The sequence below is a fragment of the Athene cunicularia genome (genome assembly GCF_003259725.1).
Source record: "Athene cunicularia isolate RWA chromosome 14 unlocalized genomic scaffold, athCun1 chr14_part1, whole genome shotgun sequence".
In the NCBI taxonomy this organism is placed as follows: domain Eukaryota; kingdom Metazoa; phylum Chordata; class Aves; order Strigiformes; family Strigidae; genus Athene; species Athene cunicularia.
In genome coordinates this window covers 5,229,521-5,248,962 of record NW_020799118.1, presented here as the reverse complement: position 1 = coordinate 5,248,962, position 19,442 = coordinate 5,229,521, and the positions used below count along the sequence as shown (strand labels likewise).

Below are 19,442 nucleotides of genomic sequence, written 5' to 3'. Positions count from 1 at the left end.
CGGGGGCTGCGGAGAGAGCGCGGGCCCGGGCGGGGTGTCACCTCTCTGGATTTCCCGCCTCCCTCAAGGACTCGGCGTCAGGAGGTCAGGTGAAGACATGCTCGGTTTAGCTTTTGTCTATGCAAAATTGCACCTACCTAGTCCTAGAAGGTGTAGGTGCAGAGTGACATAAAGGGATGGCACCTGCGCTGGGTCAGCAAACCTCCCAAAGGAAGATTTGTGAGCACACGTGCTCTCACGTGAGTCGAGAGTGAACGTTTCTCTGCGTGTCCAGCCTTAAGTTGACAGGATGCGTTAAAAAGTTCCAATTTTGGCAATTCTACAGCACACTTTAACTTGGTTATTATGATTTTTGAAAATCCAGTTAAGACAGATTCGGTAGGACTTGTCAAGTACTGAGGCCCTTGACTGGCAAGACTATTAGAACTTATTAGAAACACACCCCACCCCACCCCAACCTCAGAAGACATTGCTTGAAGTATATTTGGAGGAGATGGGGAAGAACAGAGGGGAAACGTGTAGATTTTGGTTAGCAGGTTGCACGTGTCTGTGGCAGCATTTCATCTTAGAAGGTTCAGCATAAGTGTTTGTAACTAGATGAAGCAAGTGCTTGGGAGAAGGGAATTTTTTGGAGTGTTCACATGTGAGGACTGAGTCATCTGCAGCATTATTTATATTAAAACACTGTAGGGCAGGTTATGGAGTTGTTTTGAAAGCAGATGGGCTTAGAACTAAAATGTAAAGATCTCCAGTACAAAATCTGGTGCAGTTTTGGTTGGAGAACTACACAAACTCTTATAGTGTCATTTATGTAACATAATACTGACACAAGAACCAGATGGTTTCTGGCTGCACACCAACAGCAACATGTACACCCTTGACAAGCAAAAAATTCTACCTGGCAGGTAATGCACTTGTGTTAATGGAAAAATGTGTTTCCAAGTGATCATATTCAGGGAAAACACTAGTGTACAGGGCAGCACTTATAAAAGTAAAAAAAAAAAAAAAATCCCTATCAACACCACAGATAATTCATTTTGAAAGAAAAAAAAATGTAATTCACAATGAAAGACTGTACACCTTTGCTAAGTGGAAGTCTTTCCTTCAAGCACCAAGAGCTTACCCTCACCAGAGCCTAAATAATGAGTTTCAAAGACTTTGTGAAAGCCACTCTCATTATTCTCTTGTGCAGAATTCCATTTCAGTTTTCAGATATGCATTTCCAGGGCCTCTACTATTGAAAGTTGAGTATAATTAAAGATTCTCACCTGTGTTACTGTTGTAATATTTAGAATTTTGTTAAACTACAAGTAAGTTTCTCAGTTGTGTGTTGGAATCATGTTTTTGTTAAATAAAAAATAAATCATATGCAGTTCCACTGAAGGCTGGGATAGAAGCAAGAATAGGATATGATCCATTTTTATTAGGGGAATGGAAGAAGCAGTTAGAAGTAAAGCTACAGGACTAAGAAATAAGTTTCCCTAGTATCACAAGGAACACCTCAATATAGCACTCTCAACTTACTGAGGGTTTGCTTGGGTTTGTTTTGTTTTTAAATACTAACCTTTGCTTGCTATGTGACATTTATAAACCAGTAGGTATCTGATACATTTCATGTAGTATGGAAACAAGCTAACACCATTTGGAACAAAGGAGCTCATGGGTTTACTACTGTTGAATAATAAAAATCCAGTGGAAAACAAGCTTCATGACTTCTGCTGACAGAAGTGGCTTGTTATTGTACACTTTTTACCATCCTTATGAGCATTTAATAGCTCAGGTTTATATTGACTGTAATGCTGTATTGCAAGCTTGTTTTTTATTGGAGCCTTGACACAGCCTACAAGTCAGGAAAGGCTTAAGTGGAGGCAGGTACTATATTTTCAAGGCAATTAAGAATTACTTTAAGAATACCAGCACACAGAACATGTGGACAGACATTCTTACATATACTTTGGTATTCCTTAAAAAGGCTCTTGAAGGTTTTTTGAAATGGAGCTTCATTCTGCCAGCTCCTAAATTACTGAGTTGTGGTTTTTTTTTTTTTTTTGGTGGGTTGCAGGGAGTGAGACCAAATATGTGTTCAATCAAAGGTATGGAAGTGTGTTACCACTGATTTCAGAGGAAAAGAATTGTGTTATCCAACATTCCTTCCTTTCTTGGCAGGTACTTATTCCCCAGGTACTTGCTAGGATATAAACAATTAGTCCACCGAATTTCAGAAGATGCCAGATGTCCTTCAGAGTGTACAAACCTGTTTTGCAGGCTATGTCACACATAGGAATTGTGTAAACTCAAATAATAAATTTTTAACAGGACTAGTAGTTTGTTTTTCCACTTGGAAACAGCTGGTACTCCAAACAAAATCTAAGTGGAATCATGATAATTTTACTGGCAAAATATCTGTATATGTACATTGTCACGTTCTCTTGAAATATTAAAGCATTATAAAAGTTTTTCTTGTTTAAATCTCTTTTGTATCAAAATGTTTAGCTCTTCATTTAATAAATACTAAAAAGCTTTTCTTACTGAGAACCACCCATATAAATCTATCATCACATCAGGACTGACTTAAATTATTAAAGCACTGCTTAGAAAAGAGGAGACTGGACCACCTCAGGGTTAACATGTGGGGACTGGGGTGCAGAAACTATCTCCTCCACAGTTGCAGTTCTACCTGTCCTTGTGCTGCCTTCTAGCTCTTGTTAGACCCTTCGCTGAATCAGTCTATCTCATTAAATTTAGCTACAGAACAACTGACTTTCTTTTCCTCCTGGATTACTAAGATGAATCAACTCTTAAGAGGTGTTTGACAAATGCCAGATCTGGTATTAAGTAAGAATGAGGAACCGGACTTTTTTTTTTAGTGAGAGCAAGCTATTCACATATAAACCATCTCAAGGTAGCTTCACCACTAGTTTGCAGCCAATGATAAGCCAGTCCTATAGCAGTGAAATGAAGGTCTTCATTCATATGATATTAGGAATAGTACTGTACTTCAGTAGTAACTTTCATCCAACGTTCTCACAAGCACTTTATACCCTAGCAGATAGATATGAAATACTAATGTTTTAATTATGTGAACTGAAGCAGAGAAGAGAGATATATATCACTAGAAGTCTTCAAACAGGTTACCAGCTTCAAGCAGTTAACAGCTTGCCGCCAACAGGTAAGCTTATCAAACTCCATTAAATAGCAGAAGTCTAAGGGGGAAGGAGGGTGGGTTTAGGGTGCTGGGTTATGAGTGAATTGACTCAGTTTACCTTGAGATCAGATAAGTTGCTGAGCTGCTGCAAAAATGGGCAAGAAAGCATTTGGCTGAGATTGGGAGGAGCAGGAAAGGAGTAAGACTTCCCTTTCTGGTGTGGCAGCAAGCTAAAATTCCAAGTGACACGCTTTGAACCATGCCCTGAAATTTAAAGGTATTCAAATATGTACATTAGTTATGCACTTAAATGAGTAGCCTGATGTTTAGAATTGCTTTGAAGTCAGAATGAGCCTTTAAAAACAAAGCTAAATGAACAAGTTATTTACCTAGGAGGAAGAAAAGACAAGAGTTACAAGGTAATTATTAAAAGTATAGGAAACTGCTCAGCTATGAAAGTGCCATTCCAGAAGCATAGCTCTATTTGAGGCTTATGTGAAGAAACGATCTTAAAAGGCATTCTAGAAATTAAGTTTAGCATTACTTAGAAGAAGCAGATAGAGTTAAATGCATAGAAAGTTTTTGTGGAAAACATGCATTAAGGCTGTTCCTAAGTACAAGTGATATACCTCTCTTGAAGGAAGGCTGTATAAGAATTTTTCTAAATACCTTTCATAATATTAATGAGGCCTGACACAGAACTGAAAATGCTGAGTTAGATTAAGTTTGATTAGGTGCCAGGAGATTATAAATTAATATTCTTAAACTCCGGCTAATTTGCTTTCCAGGTAGCCTGTGGAGATGTAGCTGAGAACTACAGAACAAAAAACACACTATGTTTCAGCATGATGGCTTTTTTCAAAAGCCAAGTCTGTCCTAAGCTTTGCTGGTGTTCCTGAAAGTGTAAGTGAATTACAAAGAGGCACAAGATCATGTATAATCCAAACCAATATATCTTGACCTGGAAACATCTTTTCACTTGTTTGTCCTAACCCTGCTATTTAACAAATGTTAGCTGTTTCTGACCTGTTACTCTCCCTCTGCTGGACACTCACATAATTGCTGTATTTGTTTTACCTTACTGAATGTATTTTAAGCTATTTCATTGGAGAAGATTCAAATAAAAGACTTCTTTGGTCTTCCAAACGTAGCACCACAGCATAAGCTCACTTCCACAGTCCAGTTATAGAATTACTCCAAGCTTGCACATGGGTACCCTCAAAGGAATTTAGCAGCTTAACTCTTACACATTTCACTGTAGGTTGGTGAGTGCTTCTGAGCAGGATTCTTCTTTTTGAGGTCTCTAGTCTAGGATTAAAGCATTTCTTTTTGAGCAGTTAAAGCACGTACTGCAGGCTTCAAAAAATACATTTAATTGTTTTTACTTTAGCTAATACAGGAAATACATGGATCTATACACTAAAATACCTGTTTATAATTCTCCATGTCCATCTCCTTATCTCTCAATTGCTTCATATGTTTAGCTTAGGTAATCATGTGTCTCACTTTTGTGTGTATACACAGCCTTTCTTTCTCTTGCTTGTATATCTCTAGAAAAAAAGACTGACAGGTTGTATTTTTTATCAGTGCCATCTGTTTGTTTTTTTTCTTTTTTTTCAGGTGACTTTAATTGGAGGCTCAGCTATGTGATCTATTGCTTAGTTGGCCTATTCAGATTTGAAAAATCTGTAGCTTGTGTGCTAGCTAGTTCTTTGATTCCTCTCCTTTAATGCACAGCCATTGCAGTTTACTCCTTAGATAGATTTTCTTCTGTGCTTTCGGTACCATGAGTCTCCAGACTGATAAACTAGGGTGAGGGTGGTTTAGGTAAGTAGTTTTGCTATCAGAACTGTTTGTTATGTGTGGGCTCTTTTGCTATCAAAGCTCAAAATAAACAAAGATGGGGGTTTAGGTGTGCCCACTGGGAAGAATCTATACATAGTTTATAAACCTTATGGCAGTTGAAAATGTTGTAAATAACAGGATTGCTTAATGTGGAAGGAATGTGCTGAGCAAAGGACATGCATCCGAGGAAGGGAAGAATGAGATCACTTTAATGATGTATACAGTGACTGAGGTATGATTGGAAAAGTTAGAGACAGTGGGGAATCTATTTTGGAGAAAGGCAGAGTCTGTCTGGTTTTAGAGATCTGAAAGCCAGGTGTAGGACTGGTGGGAGGAGGCATCATGTTAGTTAAGATACTGAAGCAGCTGAAAATAAATCCTGTTAAATACAATCCAGACCTCTGTTCAAGTGTTCTTATGCTTTCATCTTGATTAGCAACATTTTGATTAAAAAATTAACCTTCTGCTTTGTTAGAGTAAATTTGTTTTTATCTGTAAATCTGTTAGATGGTGGAGAGTAAATATTACAAGCCCAAGATACATAGATTCTCTGGAAGTGATAACTGGAAACAGGATAATTTTGCTCCTTGTGACTTGAGACAAATCTGAGAATGTCAGGTGCTGGGATGCTGGGTTGACTGAGCAACAATGATAACTTTTAAGTGCCAAATCCTCAGGAGATGTTCTTCCACTGGTTGAAAGCTAATATTGTTCTAGAAGGAGACAAGAAACAGAGAGAATATACAATTCTGGATACCGTCCCATTTTTAATCTTGTAGCTTGATACAGAGGTAAAGACATAGAAGATAATGGCTCGCATTTAAAGTGGGGCTTACAGTCTGACACACAGGCACAAGGTGAGTCCCCACAATCAGAACAGAATTCAGCTGTACTTTACATAATTTTACATGTTAATAAATAATGTTTTTGTGTGATAATGAAGATGCTGAATTTAGGACTGAAAATGCCAATACAGGGGGTTAATGCAGGATATGTAACATGCTGTTTATTTACACCCTTTCTTAGTGCAGTGATTCCTTGACATGGAGAAGCTTAGAGTTGCCATGTCCACTGTTGGGTTCCATAACATTTCCAGGCCAGATCTCCTGCCTTATACATGTGGTAAGTTTTATAACACTTATTTCATGTGGAAAGTTTTAGATGCTGTCAGTCTGTCTCCAGGGAGCTGAGAATAGAAAAGTAGTTCCATGTGGGATTTTCATGTGTTTTCTTTTTCCCTTCTTAATTCTCCAGAATTTTAGTTGAGGGAGCATTTTGTCCGTTAGAGATCCCTTAAGATTTTAGTTTCAGTAATGACTAAAGCAAAATGGCATTATTGTTATGAAGAAAGAATAACAGCATCATGGGATTTTTAAAGCTCTTCTATAGCTAGTTAACATTGTTGTAGAAAATAATTACTTCATTATGAAATTGTGAGAATGACATAGTGAGCTTGTTTCTAAATAGCATTAATTCTCTAGAATTATTCTATGCCAGTATTTTTATTCCAGAGAAAGCAATTTGCATGGGGAATTATTCTGGAATAGGGATGGCTAAATTAATTACAATTTCCCTCCTGTCTTGAGGGAAAGAATATATTGGCATTGTGTGATGCTGTACATGGGAGTTTGAAATAAAGTAATTGTGTATTACCTAAACTTGTCCACACACTGAATGGCTAGAGAATTTGGTTAAAATTATCAGAAGAAAAATTCTTGTTAGACTTTAGTGTATGCTAAGCACTTCATGTCATTCATACGTGTTCACGCACATTTATTTTTGTTGTAACTCCATTACTCCTTTTGGCATTACACCACTGATTAGTTTTAGTTTGTTTTGTCCATCTGCAAAGTCCCTAAAATAGTAGCATGTGGGAGATTATTTTTCCAACAGAAAATGTAAGTGCTTACGTTATAAAATTTAAGGGGAAAAAAAAAAGTTTACATTCTGTAAAAATTATTGCACTAACATAAAAAAACTGGCATTCTAACAAGTATTAGCTTAATCCAAACTTGCTTGCACAATTATTGGTTTATGCATTGTCCTTATTAGTTACATAATGATGTTGGCACATGTGGAATGTCAGACAAATGAAAAGGTATCTTCTTTCCCCAGAAGGTTCAGAGTCTATTAATACTGGTTTTCTGTGCTACGCACTTAATCTTTTACATAACTTGGTTCCTAGCTAAGTAAACTTTGAACACAGGAAGGGATACAGAACTTATCTGAGATTTAGTTGACTGTGTTTATAGTATTGTTATTTTAATTACTATTTTTAAGGAACATTTTTCTCTTCAGTTGTAGCAACATCACTCTTTCCAATGCAGCAGTCTAATTAAAATGTGCTGAACCAAACAGGCAAAATTCACATTGTTCTTGATTTTGCACTGTACTCAATGACATTAAACAATATTGTGTCTAAAAAGAGCATTGGCCTGTGCAGCTTGTAAAAGTTAATGAACATGATCAATCCTTTAATAACCCCTTCCTTTTGTTCATTAGCAGTGTGTACCCCATTCCTAGAACAGTTTATCTCCTCCCAGCCATACAGTTAAAGCATACATTTCACAAAATACGGATTTCTGAAAAGAACTGTTTCAGACAGTTTTAACGCTTTTTTAGGTGATAACTGTCTGTTACACTGCTGTTCCTTGAAGTGCAGTAACTTTTAGGAAGAAAAATTGGTGAGGTTTTTGTATCTACATTGACCTTGAAGATTTTTAGGATTGTAGTGATGAGGTGATTGATAAAAGACTTTTTTTTTTTTTTTTTTTTTTTTTTTTTTTTCTCAGACCAAGCCTGGTACTGCAAGACTTGTCAGTGTAGGTTAGTTGCCTTAGTGAGTGAAAAAAAGAATTACATGTGCTACCCAGAAGAGCTGTGCCAGCATAAAACGACCAATGTAGAAGCAACTATACAGCCAGAAGAATTCCTTTGTCAGCCTAGCTAATGTTGTTTGTGAAGGGAATGTAATAGTTCTAGCAGAAAACCCTCTTTCTCTCGGTAAGTGCTATGTAATTATGCCAGCAGAATTTCTGAAGTACAGTCAGGCAAAAAAGCTGGCACAAGCACGAACAGAGATACTCCAAAGCAGTGTCAGAACAAAGCTTTGTTGTTGAAGTATGTGTGGTAAACAGACCTTAAGCTACTGTACTGTGAGAGATGAATTTCAGTCTTTATGTTCAATTATTGATATAATAGTATTACTTTCTTTGGTTTTCTGTTCAGAGTTTTCATTTTATTATTTCAGTGTTGAAACTCACAATAGCTTTTTTTTCAAATTAAATAGTGACAGATAAAATTCTCCTTGCCTTTTTCAGATGGCTAATTTCTGTCATATAAGTAATACCAATTTAACACATGATAAACATGGGCACTGACAAGGATTTCTGGAAGTCTTAGGCTTCTCCAGATGTTTAAGGAAACCAACAATCAAATTTGGTTTCATGGCAGATAATGCTCTGGCTGGATGCTCTGTGCCTAGTATGCTCATATTCTGCCAAAGTGGCATGTAACTTCTGCTCACATGATAGAAGGTTGTAAATTTAGAGTGTGTGTGTACAGCTTCAAGATACTACCTCCTGGTCTGTGCTGTGCTGTTACTTATCTGTACTATCTTCACAAGTAAAAATTATTTGATTTCTTGAAATCTCGTTCAGTAGTTTGATACCCTAGTAGAATTGAGGGTATGTTAAAATTATTCTTCTAAAGAACAAATGCTTCCAGATATAGGTTTGAAGTTCAGAGAGTTGTCAGTGGTTGATAATCATTAGGAGAGCAAAGAAGTATATTTCATACTGGTCTTTATAAATTGTCCCTGGGTGTCACTCTTGAGTCAGATTGAAACACTTTAGGAGAAATCTGAGAAATTTTTTTCCTTTTCTTTTTTCTGTTGTTTCTGCAGTTGACACTTTTCTTCTTAAACTTATTTCCCATTACTCTCTGTAATAATGTCAACTTCAGCAAGTCAGCTTGTCTGAATTATATTATTCTTGGAGGATATCTTGGGGAGTTTTTGAACTAAAGTTACAGTAATGTAACTGCAGAAATACTTGCCTGGCAATACTTTGTGGATTTACAGTTAAATGACTCATTATTATATTCAATAAATCCTTTCTTATTTTGCACAATTCTACTAATTTCCATCATCCTTTTGGAGCAAAATCAAGTGACAAGGAGAAAGCATTTATTAGTAGCAACATGTAACTCTGCGTGGAAAGCCAGTGCAAGCCCTGTAAATCCTGTAACTGAAAAGAAGCTGAAATGTAACTTCACCGGTAAATAAGCCATATATTTATTATTCTCTGAAGGTAAATATCACTGTAGGAGAACCATCAGTATCTAGTCATCTTAGAGATTTTTTTTTGGGGGTGTGTGGTGCAGTCTACATAAACCAAAATATTCTGCTGCTTACAGGATTTAATGTGTATTATACTAGGCAGTGGATAAATTATTAACATAACTACAGTTTCTGAGTAACAATATCCTTACCTTAATCTCACTTAATGAATTTATTCTTAATGCTTCTGGGTTTTGTTTCATTGCTTGTCTGAATCCAATACTCTACTTTATAAACAGCTTCTGAATTCAGGTATTACATCTCTCATTAAAGCCACTTCTCCCAACAAAATGCTTAAAGGTTTGGTTTTTTTTTTAAATATTAACTTCCTTCTATCCAAGTTACTCAAAAATGAAGGTTGCACAAGAATCTTGTTAAGATAGAAAATGTCTTCCCTATTCCTGTAGCACATCATTTCCCCAGATATGTTGTACTGCAAGTGCCATCACCCCATCTACGTAGTAACTATCAAATACATTTTCTGCGCACTGCACCAAATAATCCTCTGTTGAACGAGTTAGCTTTTTCTGGCACAGTTTGACACTTGTTTTTGACAGTGAACAACACAGTGTTTTACTGAATTGAAAAACAGTTATGTTGGATTAATTTCTGCTTTGAGAATAAATATTTCTAGTATGGTTTTTAGAGGCATGGGCAGATAAGAAATGGTCCCCCAAAATGTAATTTCAGAACGCTCTACGATACTTGTCTTCAGAAGTTCTGAGATGTCTTATGTAGTCAGTGAAAACAGCAGGTGAACCACAGGATGTAGATTTTGAAATAATATTTGTTTTAGATGTGTAGCCAAGGTCTATCACTGGGAATTATTGCTTACCAAGATCTTCCAATTATATGCTTGCTTTCAGACCATTGAGAAGTAGGACTTTGGAATGTTAGGATGTGCAGAAAACAAAGGCAACAGACCATGACAGCTGTAATTCCTCATAGTTTTTCTACCATTTGTTGCCTCTGTTTTGACATTACATACATCAGTAAAACTATATATAGCTAAAGAGAAAAGACTGTGACTTGTATGGTGGTTGTGTCTATGAATGACACATTAGAGACCCTTTACTACCATTGCTCCCCACTTTCCTATGTCTGAAAAATGTACTGTATTGCTTAATAATCAAGCATTTGTGTTTTGGGGCATAGTGATCCAGAAAATTCATTTATCTCTAAAGGCTGTAAGCTTCGGGAAATAGTAGTCCAATCGTAGGAGGAAAATTATTACTATAAGAAGCAGCAGTATTCTCCAGAGCTCTGATGAAATGAGCTGTATTTAGCCTTTTACTTGAGGGGAAGTTTCCTACAGTTTGACTGGAAAGATGAGACTTCTTTGTACTTACTTCTATGTCTTATGATAAATGTGCTTGAACTCTAACTACCACTGTTAGTTGGCCAGAAAACTGTTTCGGGCCAACTGGTTATAGAGAATGTAAGCATACCTGCCACAATATTTTATGATCCCAATTACACAATATCATATTAGACACAAGTTAATTTCTGCTGTACTTAGTTTGACAGGACCTTTTAAATTAAGATATTGGCACATTAGTTTGCCAAATTGGTACTTCCATGGTGGACTTAGTTTTACATCCCCACTAGATAATCAGCTGTTCATCTTTTTTTTCTATTCTGTTTCTGGCCTTTATTCCAGGCCTGAGGGAGTAAAGCTCTATGAACCAACTGGATTAACAAATTAAAGCTGCTTGTCACATGGTCAGGTAAGCCCTAGAGCCCTTCCTTGTGCTTCAGAATACTGTAGAGTGAAGAGCAGGACTATCCCTTTTGCTAAACCCAAGATATTTAATCAGCTTAGCTGTATATAATCCAGCCACATCTTTGGTGACCTACAGACCAGTCTTACTAATTACACATGAATCATCTTTGTGCCAAAATAGTCTGATTTCGGATGTATCTTACTACATTAGAGTGACAAAATATTTTAGGAATCACAGTATTAACACTTCAGCATATCACACAGCAGATGTATTAAAGTACAGTGATAGCATGCTGTTTTGGAGAGAGAGGTATCTTGCATACACAAGAAAAGCCATTGCCAATAAGTAACACCAGATGCATTTCTTCTGGGCTAGGAAAACAGAGGAAAGAATTTAATAGCAAAAAGTAAAGTGGAGACTCTGATAGTACTACCTACAGTAGGAGTTACATCCTCCTTCAGCCAATACCTTTTGAAGCTACCTTGTAAGTATCCGTGTGCATTTTTGTTTGAGGTCTGTTTTCAAAAAACCACTAAAGGACATGTATTGACTTCTGGAGTGCTAAGCATTGTTTTTTGCTCTTTGGTCAGTGGTATAGAATGTTGTGTGTATATGGGAGAAGTCATGGACACCTCTCAGTAGAATCCCTCTTCCATTTTAAAAAAAATTTGGAAGAAGACCTGAAGTGGCACCTAAAGGTGTTCTGTTTAACAAAACCTACTGCTAGCAAGCATTTCAAGGTTTCTTTCTTTGTGGTAACAACACTGAACTTTTAGGAGTTTATCAGTTATCATTGTTCAAGCTTTATATTATCTGTGTGGCCTACTTGGGATTTCTACATGCTGTGTAACAACAGTATTTTGCTATCTCCCAGCAAAAATACTCACCATTGTCAATCTGAACTTTCTCTTTGTTGTGAAGCTGTGAAATACCAAAATGCTATAAACCCACCTATTTAACAAAACTACTTTGTTTAAGGAAGCTAGTGTTCAAAATAGACCTACACAATTTAGTCAAAATAAAAAAAACACAAACTAGTGTCATTACTGTACATTAAAAAAAATGAGGCAAGAAAACTGTAATAAAAGCAGCTGAAACACACACAGGCAGTCCTTCCCCACACCCCTAGTACAACTGGGGAAAACAAAAGTGTGAAACTGATTAAGGAACAAGTTCATTTATCTGTTAGAGTGCACACGTGATTTCTCTAGACTACTAAAATAATGTTAGAAGCATTCAGCAGCTGGATATAGTTTGAGAGTTTTGGAATTTGAGCTGTGGATTTCATAAGGAATTCTACTACAGTAAAGACTGTACCTATCCTGCAGGTGTATAGTGTTGGAATCAGTTGAAGAAAATAATTAAAGAATTAGTCAGCTGTTTCCTTTCTAAAATAATAAGGGGTCTTAGAACAAGTCATAGATATGAAAATATTCAATTTCAGTAAAATTAGAGAGCATTTAATTGAAGTCAGTGGAATTATACTGACAAAAGATTAAAGCATTGGAGCCAGCTTGTCTGTTCTGAAATTCACTTATCGTACCTGTGGATACCACAAAGGTACTTTCACAAATATCTGACACCTTCTGATCACATGCGATTGTCCTCGCCATGACTGAAAAGATTAAACAGCATCATAAAAGCAAAAACTCAAATCACTCTATGCATAAGCTACCACATGGTGCTTCATCAGAAATAGGAATGATATTCTAGTGGTAGGAAGCAAGTCAGAATGAGTTTTATGACCTCAGCACTGGCACTGACTTCCTGGTGAAATTTTTGGCATCACCCACAGTCTGTATCCATATCACACCTAAATCAGAATTTGTCAATTCCTGTTTATCCATTAATCTTGGAATAGGGAGAAAAGCTTCCAGCTGTGCACCTGGCCTATAGAAGCAAGTGCAGACGCCACCATAAGCAGTTCCATATGCTAGAGACCGACAGACAGATTGCTTTGTAGACTATTCCACTGAAAACAATTTGTGTATTCCCACATGGTGCATTTTGTGGCAAAATAAGTCTCATATATAGTCATGTGATATGAAATTACAATTCCTTATACAATATTTGTCTTTTTCTGTAGTCAAAAAGGCAATTAATTATGTTGAGCAGAAATTTAACTATAAATAAGCCTGTAATTCTATCTGTGGCACTGATACTGGATCGAGGCACTTATAGCAACTTTCTAGATATTACTGTTTAACTTTGTGTTTAAAATAAATTCTATTAGATTAAAAAGTCAAGATACAAGTAAGATGTGTAAATTATTTTCATTATGGCAGTCTGTTATTGAAGCCTTTTTTTTTCCTGGGAGAAGACCAAATGTATTTTCAGAAATGATACACTCACTGCACATACACTGACAAATCTAAGCATGCTCAGTGTGCCCCATCACCTGGCTGGGAAGGAGGTGTACATTCTACCACGAGAATTGAAACCTATGGCACACCTATTTTTCCATGCTGGGTACTCCAGTTTTAGTACAGTAACAGTTCTGTATTATGGAAAAATAAGGGATAAAATGCAGATAATGTTTGGAATCAAAATTGGAAAATATTCATATAAGTCTTCTTTCACAATTAGATTGTAAACTGATTAAATTTCACATATAACTGTGGTTATAAGCAAAAAAACATTGAAAACCCCCAAAATGAACCAAGCAAAAAAGCTGACCGAAATGTCATAGACTAGATAAATGAGGATAATATGGAATTGAGGAGCAATATCCCAGTCACTGAATCTCTAGATTTTTGTCTTTCCATTACAACTGAAGGCCTTAGATGTATTTTGTAGAGCACAGTTGTGAAGTAATTGTTGAACTTGTCCTTTAACAGTATCTCATCTAAAATCAGAAAATCATTCATTTACAAAAAGTTACTATTTAATCATCTATGTGTTCTAAATATTATTGTCCATCCAGGTGTTCTCGTTTCAGCTGGGATAGAGCTAATTGGTTTTCTTTTCCTTCCTTCTTAGTAGCTAGAATAGTGATGTGGTTTGGATTCAGTGTGGGATTTGATATGAGAAGAATGTTGATAACGTACTGATGTTTTTAGTTGTTGCTAAGAAATCAAGGATTTGACAACTTCTCCTGTCCTGCTAGTGCACAGGTACACCAGAAGCTTTGAGGGAGAACAGCCAAAGCAACAGACCCACACTGGCCAATGGACTAATCCATATCATCTAACGTCATGCTCAGTATATAGCTAAGGGCTGACTGGGAAGCTCCACGCAGGTTTTCAGGATGGTGGTTTCAGGATCTCTCTTCCCTGGGATCATTGGCCTGGAACAGGCTGGGCATTGGTCAGTGGGTAGTGAGCAATCACGCTGTGCATTACCCATTTGTATTTTCTATTATTATTATTTCATTTTGTTTCAACTATTATATATTTATCACAACCTATGAGTGTCCTTACCCTTACCCCTTCAACTTTCATCCCCATTCCCTGGGGGTGGGGGAGGGTGAGCAAGCATCTGTGTGGTGCTTGGCTGCCAGCCGGGTTTAAACCACGACACCAGGGGAACGGGCTCGAAGGAAGTGTCTGAAGTTGGAGAATGAGTCAGGGGCAAACCTAGAAACTGGATTGGTTGTATCTTGTTACTGCTGTGCCTCCTGCCTCTATTTTTTTTCATCGTATACTCCTTCGACTGGACAAAAAGAACAAAAATTAGGCATTGCATAGCCTGCATATTACAGGAAAACATAATTACTGTGGCCCATCACCATGAAAAACCCCACAAAATTCTAAACCCAAGAACAATTATTATGAACTCCTGTTTGGAGATCTTGCTTTTCTACAGTTTATAATGTTTAGCACCTGTTCAAGAAATGGCTTCCATAAATAACCATTTTCTGTTTCAGACAAAATTTACATTGAAAATTATCTTGGTGCAGCTGTTCGGTTTTTCTACAATTGTGACTTGCCGAAAAAGGAACAGTAATTCCTTGGGGGCCTCAGAGTTAAATCCTTTTTATTTAACATGATACTACATAGTGGTACTGTGATCGAAGTCTAACTATTATTGCTAGCTGTTCTTAATTTACTGAAACTGAGAACTGAAAAGCCCTTTGTAGATGATCCTCACTCTTTCACAATTTCTTGGGCTTTTCAGTTCCGTAATTACCGACCCTGATGGCACACTGCCCACAAAATGAATACTTTGATAATTTGCTGCTCTCTTGTAAGCCTTGTCATCTTCGATGTCCTAGTACTCCGCCACCTTCATGTGAAAACTACTGTGATAAGAGTAAGTAATGCTTCTGCAATACTTTGTGACTATGCTGGGCATTTTCATGTTGTATTTTAAATGGAATCGTAAACATAAAAACTTAAAGTCTAAAACCTGGAAAATGGTTCTCAGAATAATATATAGGCTCAAAAATATTAGACACATCCAGTGTGTCCTATATGAGTATTTGTGTTAAGAAGAGTAAATTTCCAAAGCTCTCAAGCTTTACTTGAGCTGTCACTGAATAGAAATATAAGTTGTTCTTTTGATATAGAAGTTTTATGTGTTTACTGGTCATTGGTTACTGTTTACAATTAATTTAATGCATCTCTTGTATTTCATAAGGTACTGATTCAAGTGGAGTTCTTTGGATTTGTTTGGGCTTAGGAGTAATTTTAATGCTCACTCTGTTCACCTTAATGGTCTTTAAATGGAAGCATCTAAAGCAACTAAAAGAAAAACTGAAAAACACAGGTGAATAAATAAGATTATCAAATAAGTTTAATTGTTGTACATTTTAGCTACTTACCATGTGTAAATTTTGCATGTAATTTATACCAGATTCTGATAACTGTCTTTGGATTGTTTTATATTCCTCAAATAGTCTGAATGAAGTTATTAAAGTTATCAGGGAATAAAATATCTAAATGATAACTTGTAAAAGCAGCAATCTCTCTTTGTTGGTTCTGAATCATGTTAGGATTGTTTTGTTGCATATTCATACCTGGCTTGTTGGTGTTTGAGAAATCATTTATGACCCTCAATAGCAAAAGATCTTTATAAGGGTTTCATCCTCTTCTCATTGAATGCAAAAGGAATTCTACCCAGGTACATGATACACATCCAATACTAGCTTTCCATCTTAAAAATCATCAAATAATTTTACTTAATATTGTGATCTGTGAGAAGCATATGTGATATATTTTGGTTAGGTGAAAAAATTGTTATTTTTACATTTTACAAATACCAATATTTGTGGACTGTTCAGCCAGTAAATAATAGCAGATTAGAAAATAATAATCTAATAACAGATTATTCAATGTTTATCCTGCAGTATAAGGGGTATATTATCATAGAACAAAAGATTGTCACATATAACTACATCTTAAAACTTTCACTAAGGCTAGGGACATAGTTGGAACATAATGAAATTTGGATCTCTAATAACTCTATGTCTGGTATAGCATGACGTCTTTACTAAATTAACTTTGTGTATTTACAGACTCTTCTGTGGAGCTGAATAATATTCTCAAGGCTAATACTGAAAGCAGTGTGAATACAGAAGGAATTAGATACTCACTTCAAAGTGAAACATTAATGTATTCAGTGGAAGAATGCACTTGCAGTGACTGTGGCTTGGTAAAACCTCAGACTGGCTGTGAAACTTCATTTCCATTACCAGCTACAGAAGAAGGAGCTACTGTTCTAGTTACCACAAAATCTTTTGATTATTGCAACTATATCCTGGGTGCAGGGTGACTATTTCCTGCATAATAATAGAGTTATTCCAGTATAGCTATTAATCTTAATACTTGCAGTCAGTGGAGAAGGCTAGTACATCATCCTTATAGATCTGCCATTGAGCTTTTGTTAATACCGGCATATTATTTCTGATTCTAGTATCTCTTTGGTCAAGTATTTCTACATTATTCTCAGGTACCAGATTAGTTATTGGAATTTTTAATTTCTGAAAGTCCCTACATAGGATGGCTTTTTCCACCTTTAGAGATTGTATCTACTTCTGCTGGATATATACAAATCCATCAATAAACAAGTTTGCAAATACATATTGTATGTTAAATTCAGATCTTGTGCCAAAAATTGCTTGATGGTACATAATGAATGCTCCAAGAGGCAGAAATGAAGACCCACAATGCATTCCCAGTATTGTAAAGAATAATTTCAAATAGCTCCTATGATGCTTGATATAGGAATGTTCTCATAATAGAATCACAGACTGGTTTGGGTTGGAAGGGACCTTAAAGATCATCCAGTTCCAACCCCCCTTGCCATGGGCAGGGACACCTTCCACTAGCCCAGGCTGCTCAAAGCCCCGTCCAACCTGGCCTTGAACACTGCCAGGGAGGGGGCAGCCACAGCTTCTCTGGGCAACTTGTGCCAGTGTCTCACCACCCTCACAGGGAAGAATTTCTTCCTTATGTCTACTTGCAGTTTACCCTCTTTCAGTTTAAAACTGTTACCCCTGGTCCTATCCCTACACCCCCTGATCAAGAGTCCTTCCCCACCTTTCCTGTAGCCCCTTTAAGTACTGGGAGGCTGCTCTAAGGTCTCCCTGGAGCCTTCTCTTCTCCAGCTGAACCCCCCAACTCTCTCAGCCTGTCCTCACAGGGGGGTGCTCCAGCCCCTGATCATCTTCATGGCCTCCTCTGGACTGGCTTGAGCAGGTCCATATCCTTATGTTGGTGCCCCCAGAGCTGGACCCAGCACTGCAGGGGGGTCTCACAAGAGCGGAGCACAGTGGGAGAATCCCCCCCCTCACCCTGCTGCCCACCCTGCTCTGGGTGCAGCCCAGGACAGGGTTGGCTTTCTGGGCTGTGAGCACACATTGCTGGCTCACAGTCAGTTTTCCATCCACTGACACCCCAAGTCCTTCTCCTTGGGGCTGCTCTCAATCCACTCCTCGCCCAGCCCGTGTCTGTGCTTGGGATTGCCCCGACCCATGGGCAGGACCTTGCCCTTGGCCTTGTTGAACTCCCTGAGGTTTGCACAGGCCACCTCTGCAGCCTGTCCAGTCCCTCTGGATGGCACATCCCTTCCCTCCAGCGTGTCCCCGCACCACACAGCTCGGTGTCGTTGGTGAACTTGCTGAGGGTGCCTCGATTCCACTGTCCACGGCACCGACCAAGATGTTAAACAGCGCCGGTGCCAACCCCGCCCCTGGGGAACGGCACTCGTCACTGCTCTGCACTTGGACATGGAGCCACTGACCGCAACTCTCTTGAGTGCGACCACCCAGCCCATTCCTTACCCATGAGTGGTCCATCCATCACATACATGTCTCTGCAATTAAGAGACAAGGATGTTGTGCAGGACAGTGTCACATGCTTTGCACAAGTCCAGGTAGATGATGGTAGTTACTCTTATGCATGAATTTTTGTAGAGTACAGAGCTCTGATAGTATCTCCAGGTCACAATGAGGGAGGTTCTGGTGCTGTAAAGCACCATACCTGCAATCCCAATGTATTTCCTGATGGTGCAGACTTTCCTTTAAGTGCAAAGAATTTTTCAAACTGTATTCTATGAAGATTTCTTTCTATTTTACTAATTTTTATACTTGCCCTTGTTATATGTACAAGGACTGCTGATTAAATATAGTCATGCTATGCTACTGTATGGCCTAAAATTAGGGATGTACTTGTGCCACCTTACCTCCCAAGCATTAATATTATGTTCCCAGTATTAGGCCAGTTTAACTCCTGGAAAACTGCGAAAACAACAGCAATCTTTTTACTTGTAGATAATTTTCTATTTCAGATTCTCGAATGAATGATGAATTCAAGTCTTAAGACTAGCAAATTATTGCACAAAATTTACAAACAATCACCATTACAGCATCTTTAGGAGGCTGACCACAACGTTTGGGCCAGTTATGAGTTAGCTGTGTAGGTCTAGTCACACACAGCCAGCAACTCTGAAATAGGCCCACAGAGGTACGAAATTTACTATTATTATCTAGGAAATCTTAAAAAAAAAAAAAAAAAAAAGCTATGCTCTGTTGCCTGACACAGTGTGGAGGATGTGGCAAACACACAGCACTATACTGAGTGTGTGCAACAAACCAGCCAGATGATGCCTTAAAACGAGTCTACAACATTTAAGCAAATTACTTGCCTTTTTTTTTTTTTTATCGAAGGTTTCACAATTTCTGTACCGGGTTTTTTTTGAAACGTGAACCTTGTAGGACTTTTAGCTTACACGGCACATGTGACAGGATTTTATTTCCGTTTTTCTCAACTTTCATCTGCCCGGTATTTCTTCCCCTTCCCACAGAATTACGGCACGGGCGGGCCGTCAGGCTTTTCCGAGAGGTGGAGGAGCTGCCCGGGGGTTCCCTCGGGGCCGAGCACCCCGCGTTGCCGCCGCCAGAGGCCGGGCCTGGCAGCTCCGCGCCTTTTTCCCAGGAACCCCCGAAGGC

General features: G+C 37.9%; 1 protein-coding gene across 12 annotated transcripts; it reads left to right on the top strand.

The window, feature by feature from the left end:
* Window positions 1–17,062, top strand: TNFRSF17 (TNF receptor superfamily member 17). Of its 12 annotated transcripts, none has more exons than XM_026858687.1 (5): window positions 68–84; window positions 6,017–6,112; window positions 15,170–15,304; window positions 15,632–15,760; window positions 16,509–17,062. In XM_026858687.1, the coding sequence occupies exons 3-5, from the start codon at window positions 15,190–15,192 to the stop codon at window positions 16,763–16,765; spliced, it is 501 nt and encodes a 166-aa protein (XP_026714488.1). In that variant the 5' UTR covers window positions 68–84; window positions 6,017–6,112; window positions 15,170–15,189; the 3' UTR covers window positions 16,766–17,062. The 12 variants fall into 12 exon arrangements, with proteins under 12 accessions (XP_026714494.1, XP_026714495.1, XP_026714488.1 ...); XM_026858688.1 differs by lacking the exon at window positions 68–84 and adding an exon at window positions 5,831–5,847 and having other exon boundaries at window positions 6,022–6,112; XM_026858686.1 differs by lacking the exon at window positions 68–84 and adding an exon at window positions 10,990–11,056 and having other exon boundaries at window positions 6,015–6,112.
* Window positions 17,063–19,442: the final 2,380 nt, after the last annotated feature.

Excerpts from the sequence above, each read along its gene's own strand:
- TNFRSF17 (XM_026858687.1), top strand. The coding sequence starts at position 15,190 with ATGGCACACTGCCCACAAAATGAATACTTTGATAATTTGCTGCTCTCT. Across the intron at positions 15,305-15,631 it reads TGAAAACTACTGTGATAAGA|GTACTGATTCAAGTGGAGTT; the intron begins GTAAGTAATGCT and ends GTATTTCATAAG. Across the intron at positions 15,761-16,508 it reads AGAAAAACTGAAAAACACAG|ACTCTTCTGTGGAGCTGAAT; the intron begins GTGAATAAATAA and ends GTGTATTTACAG.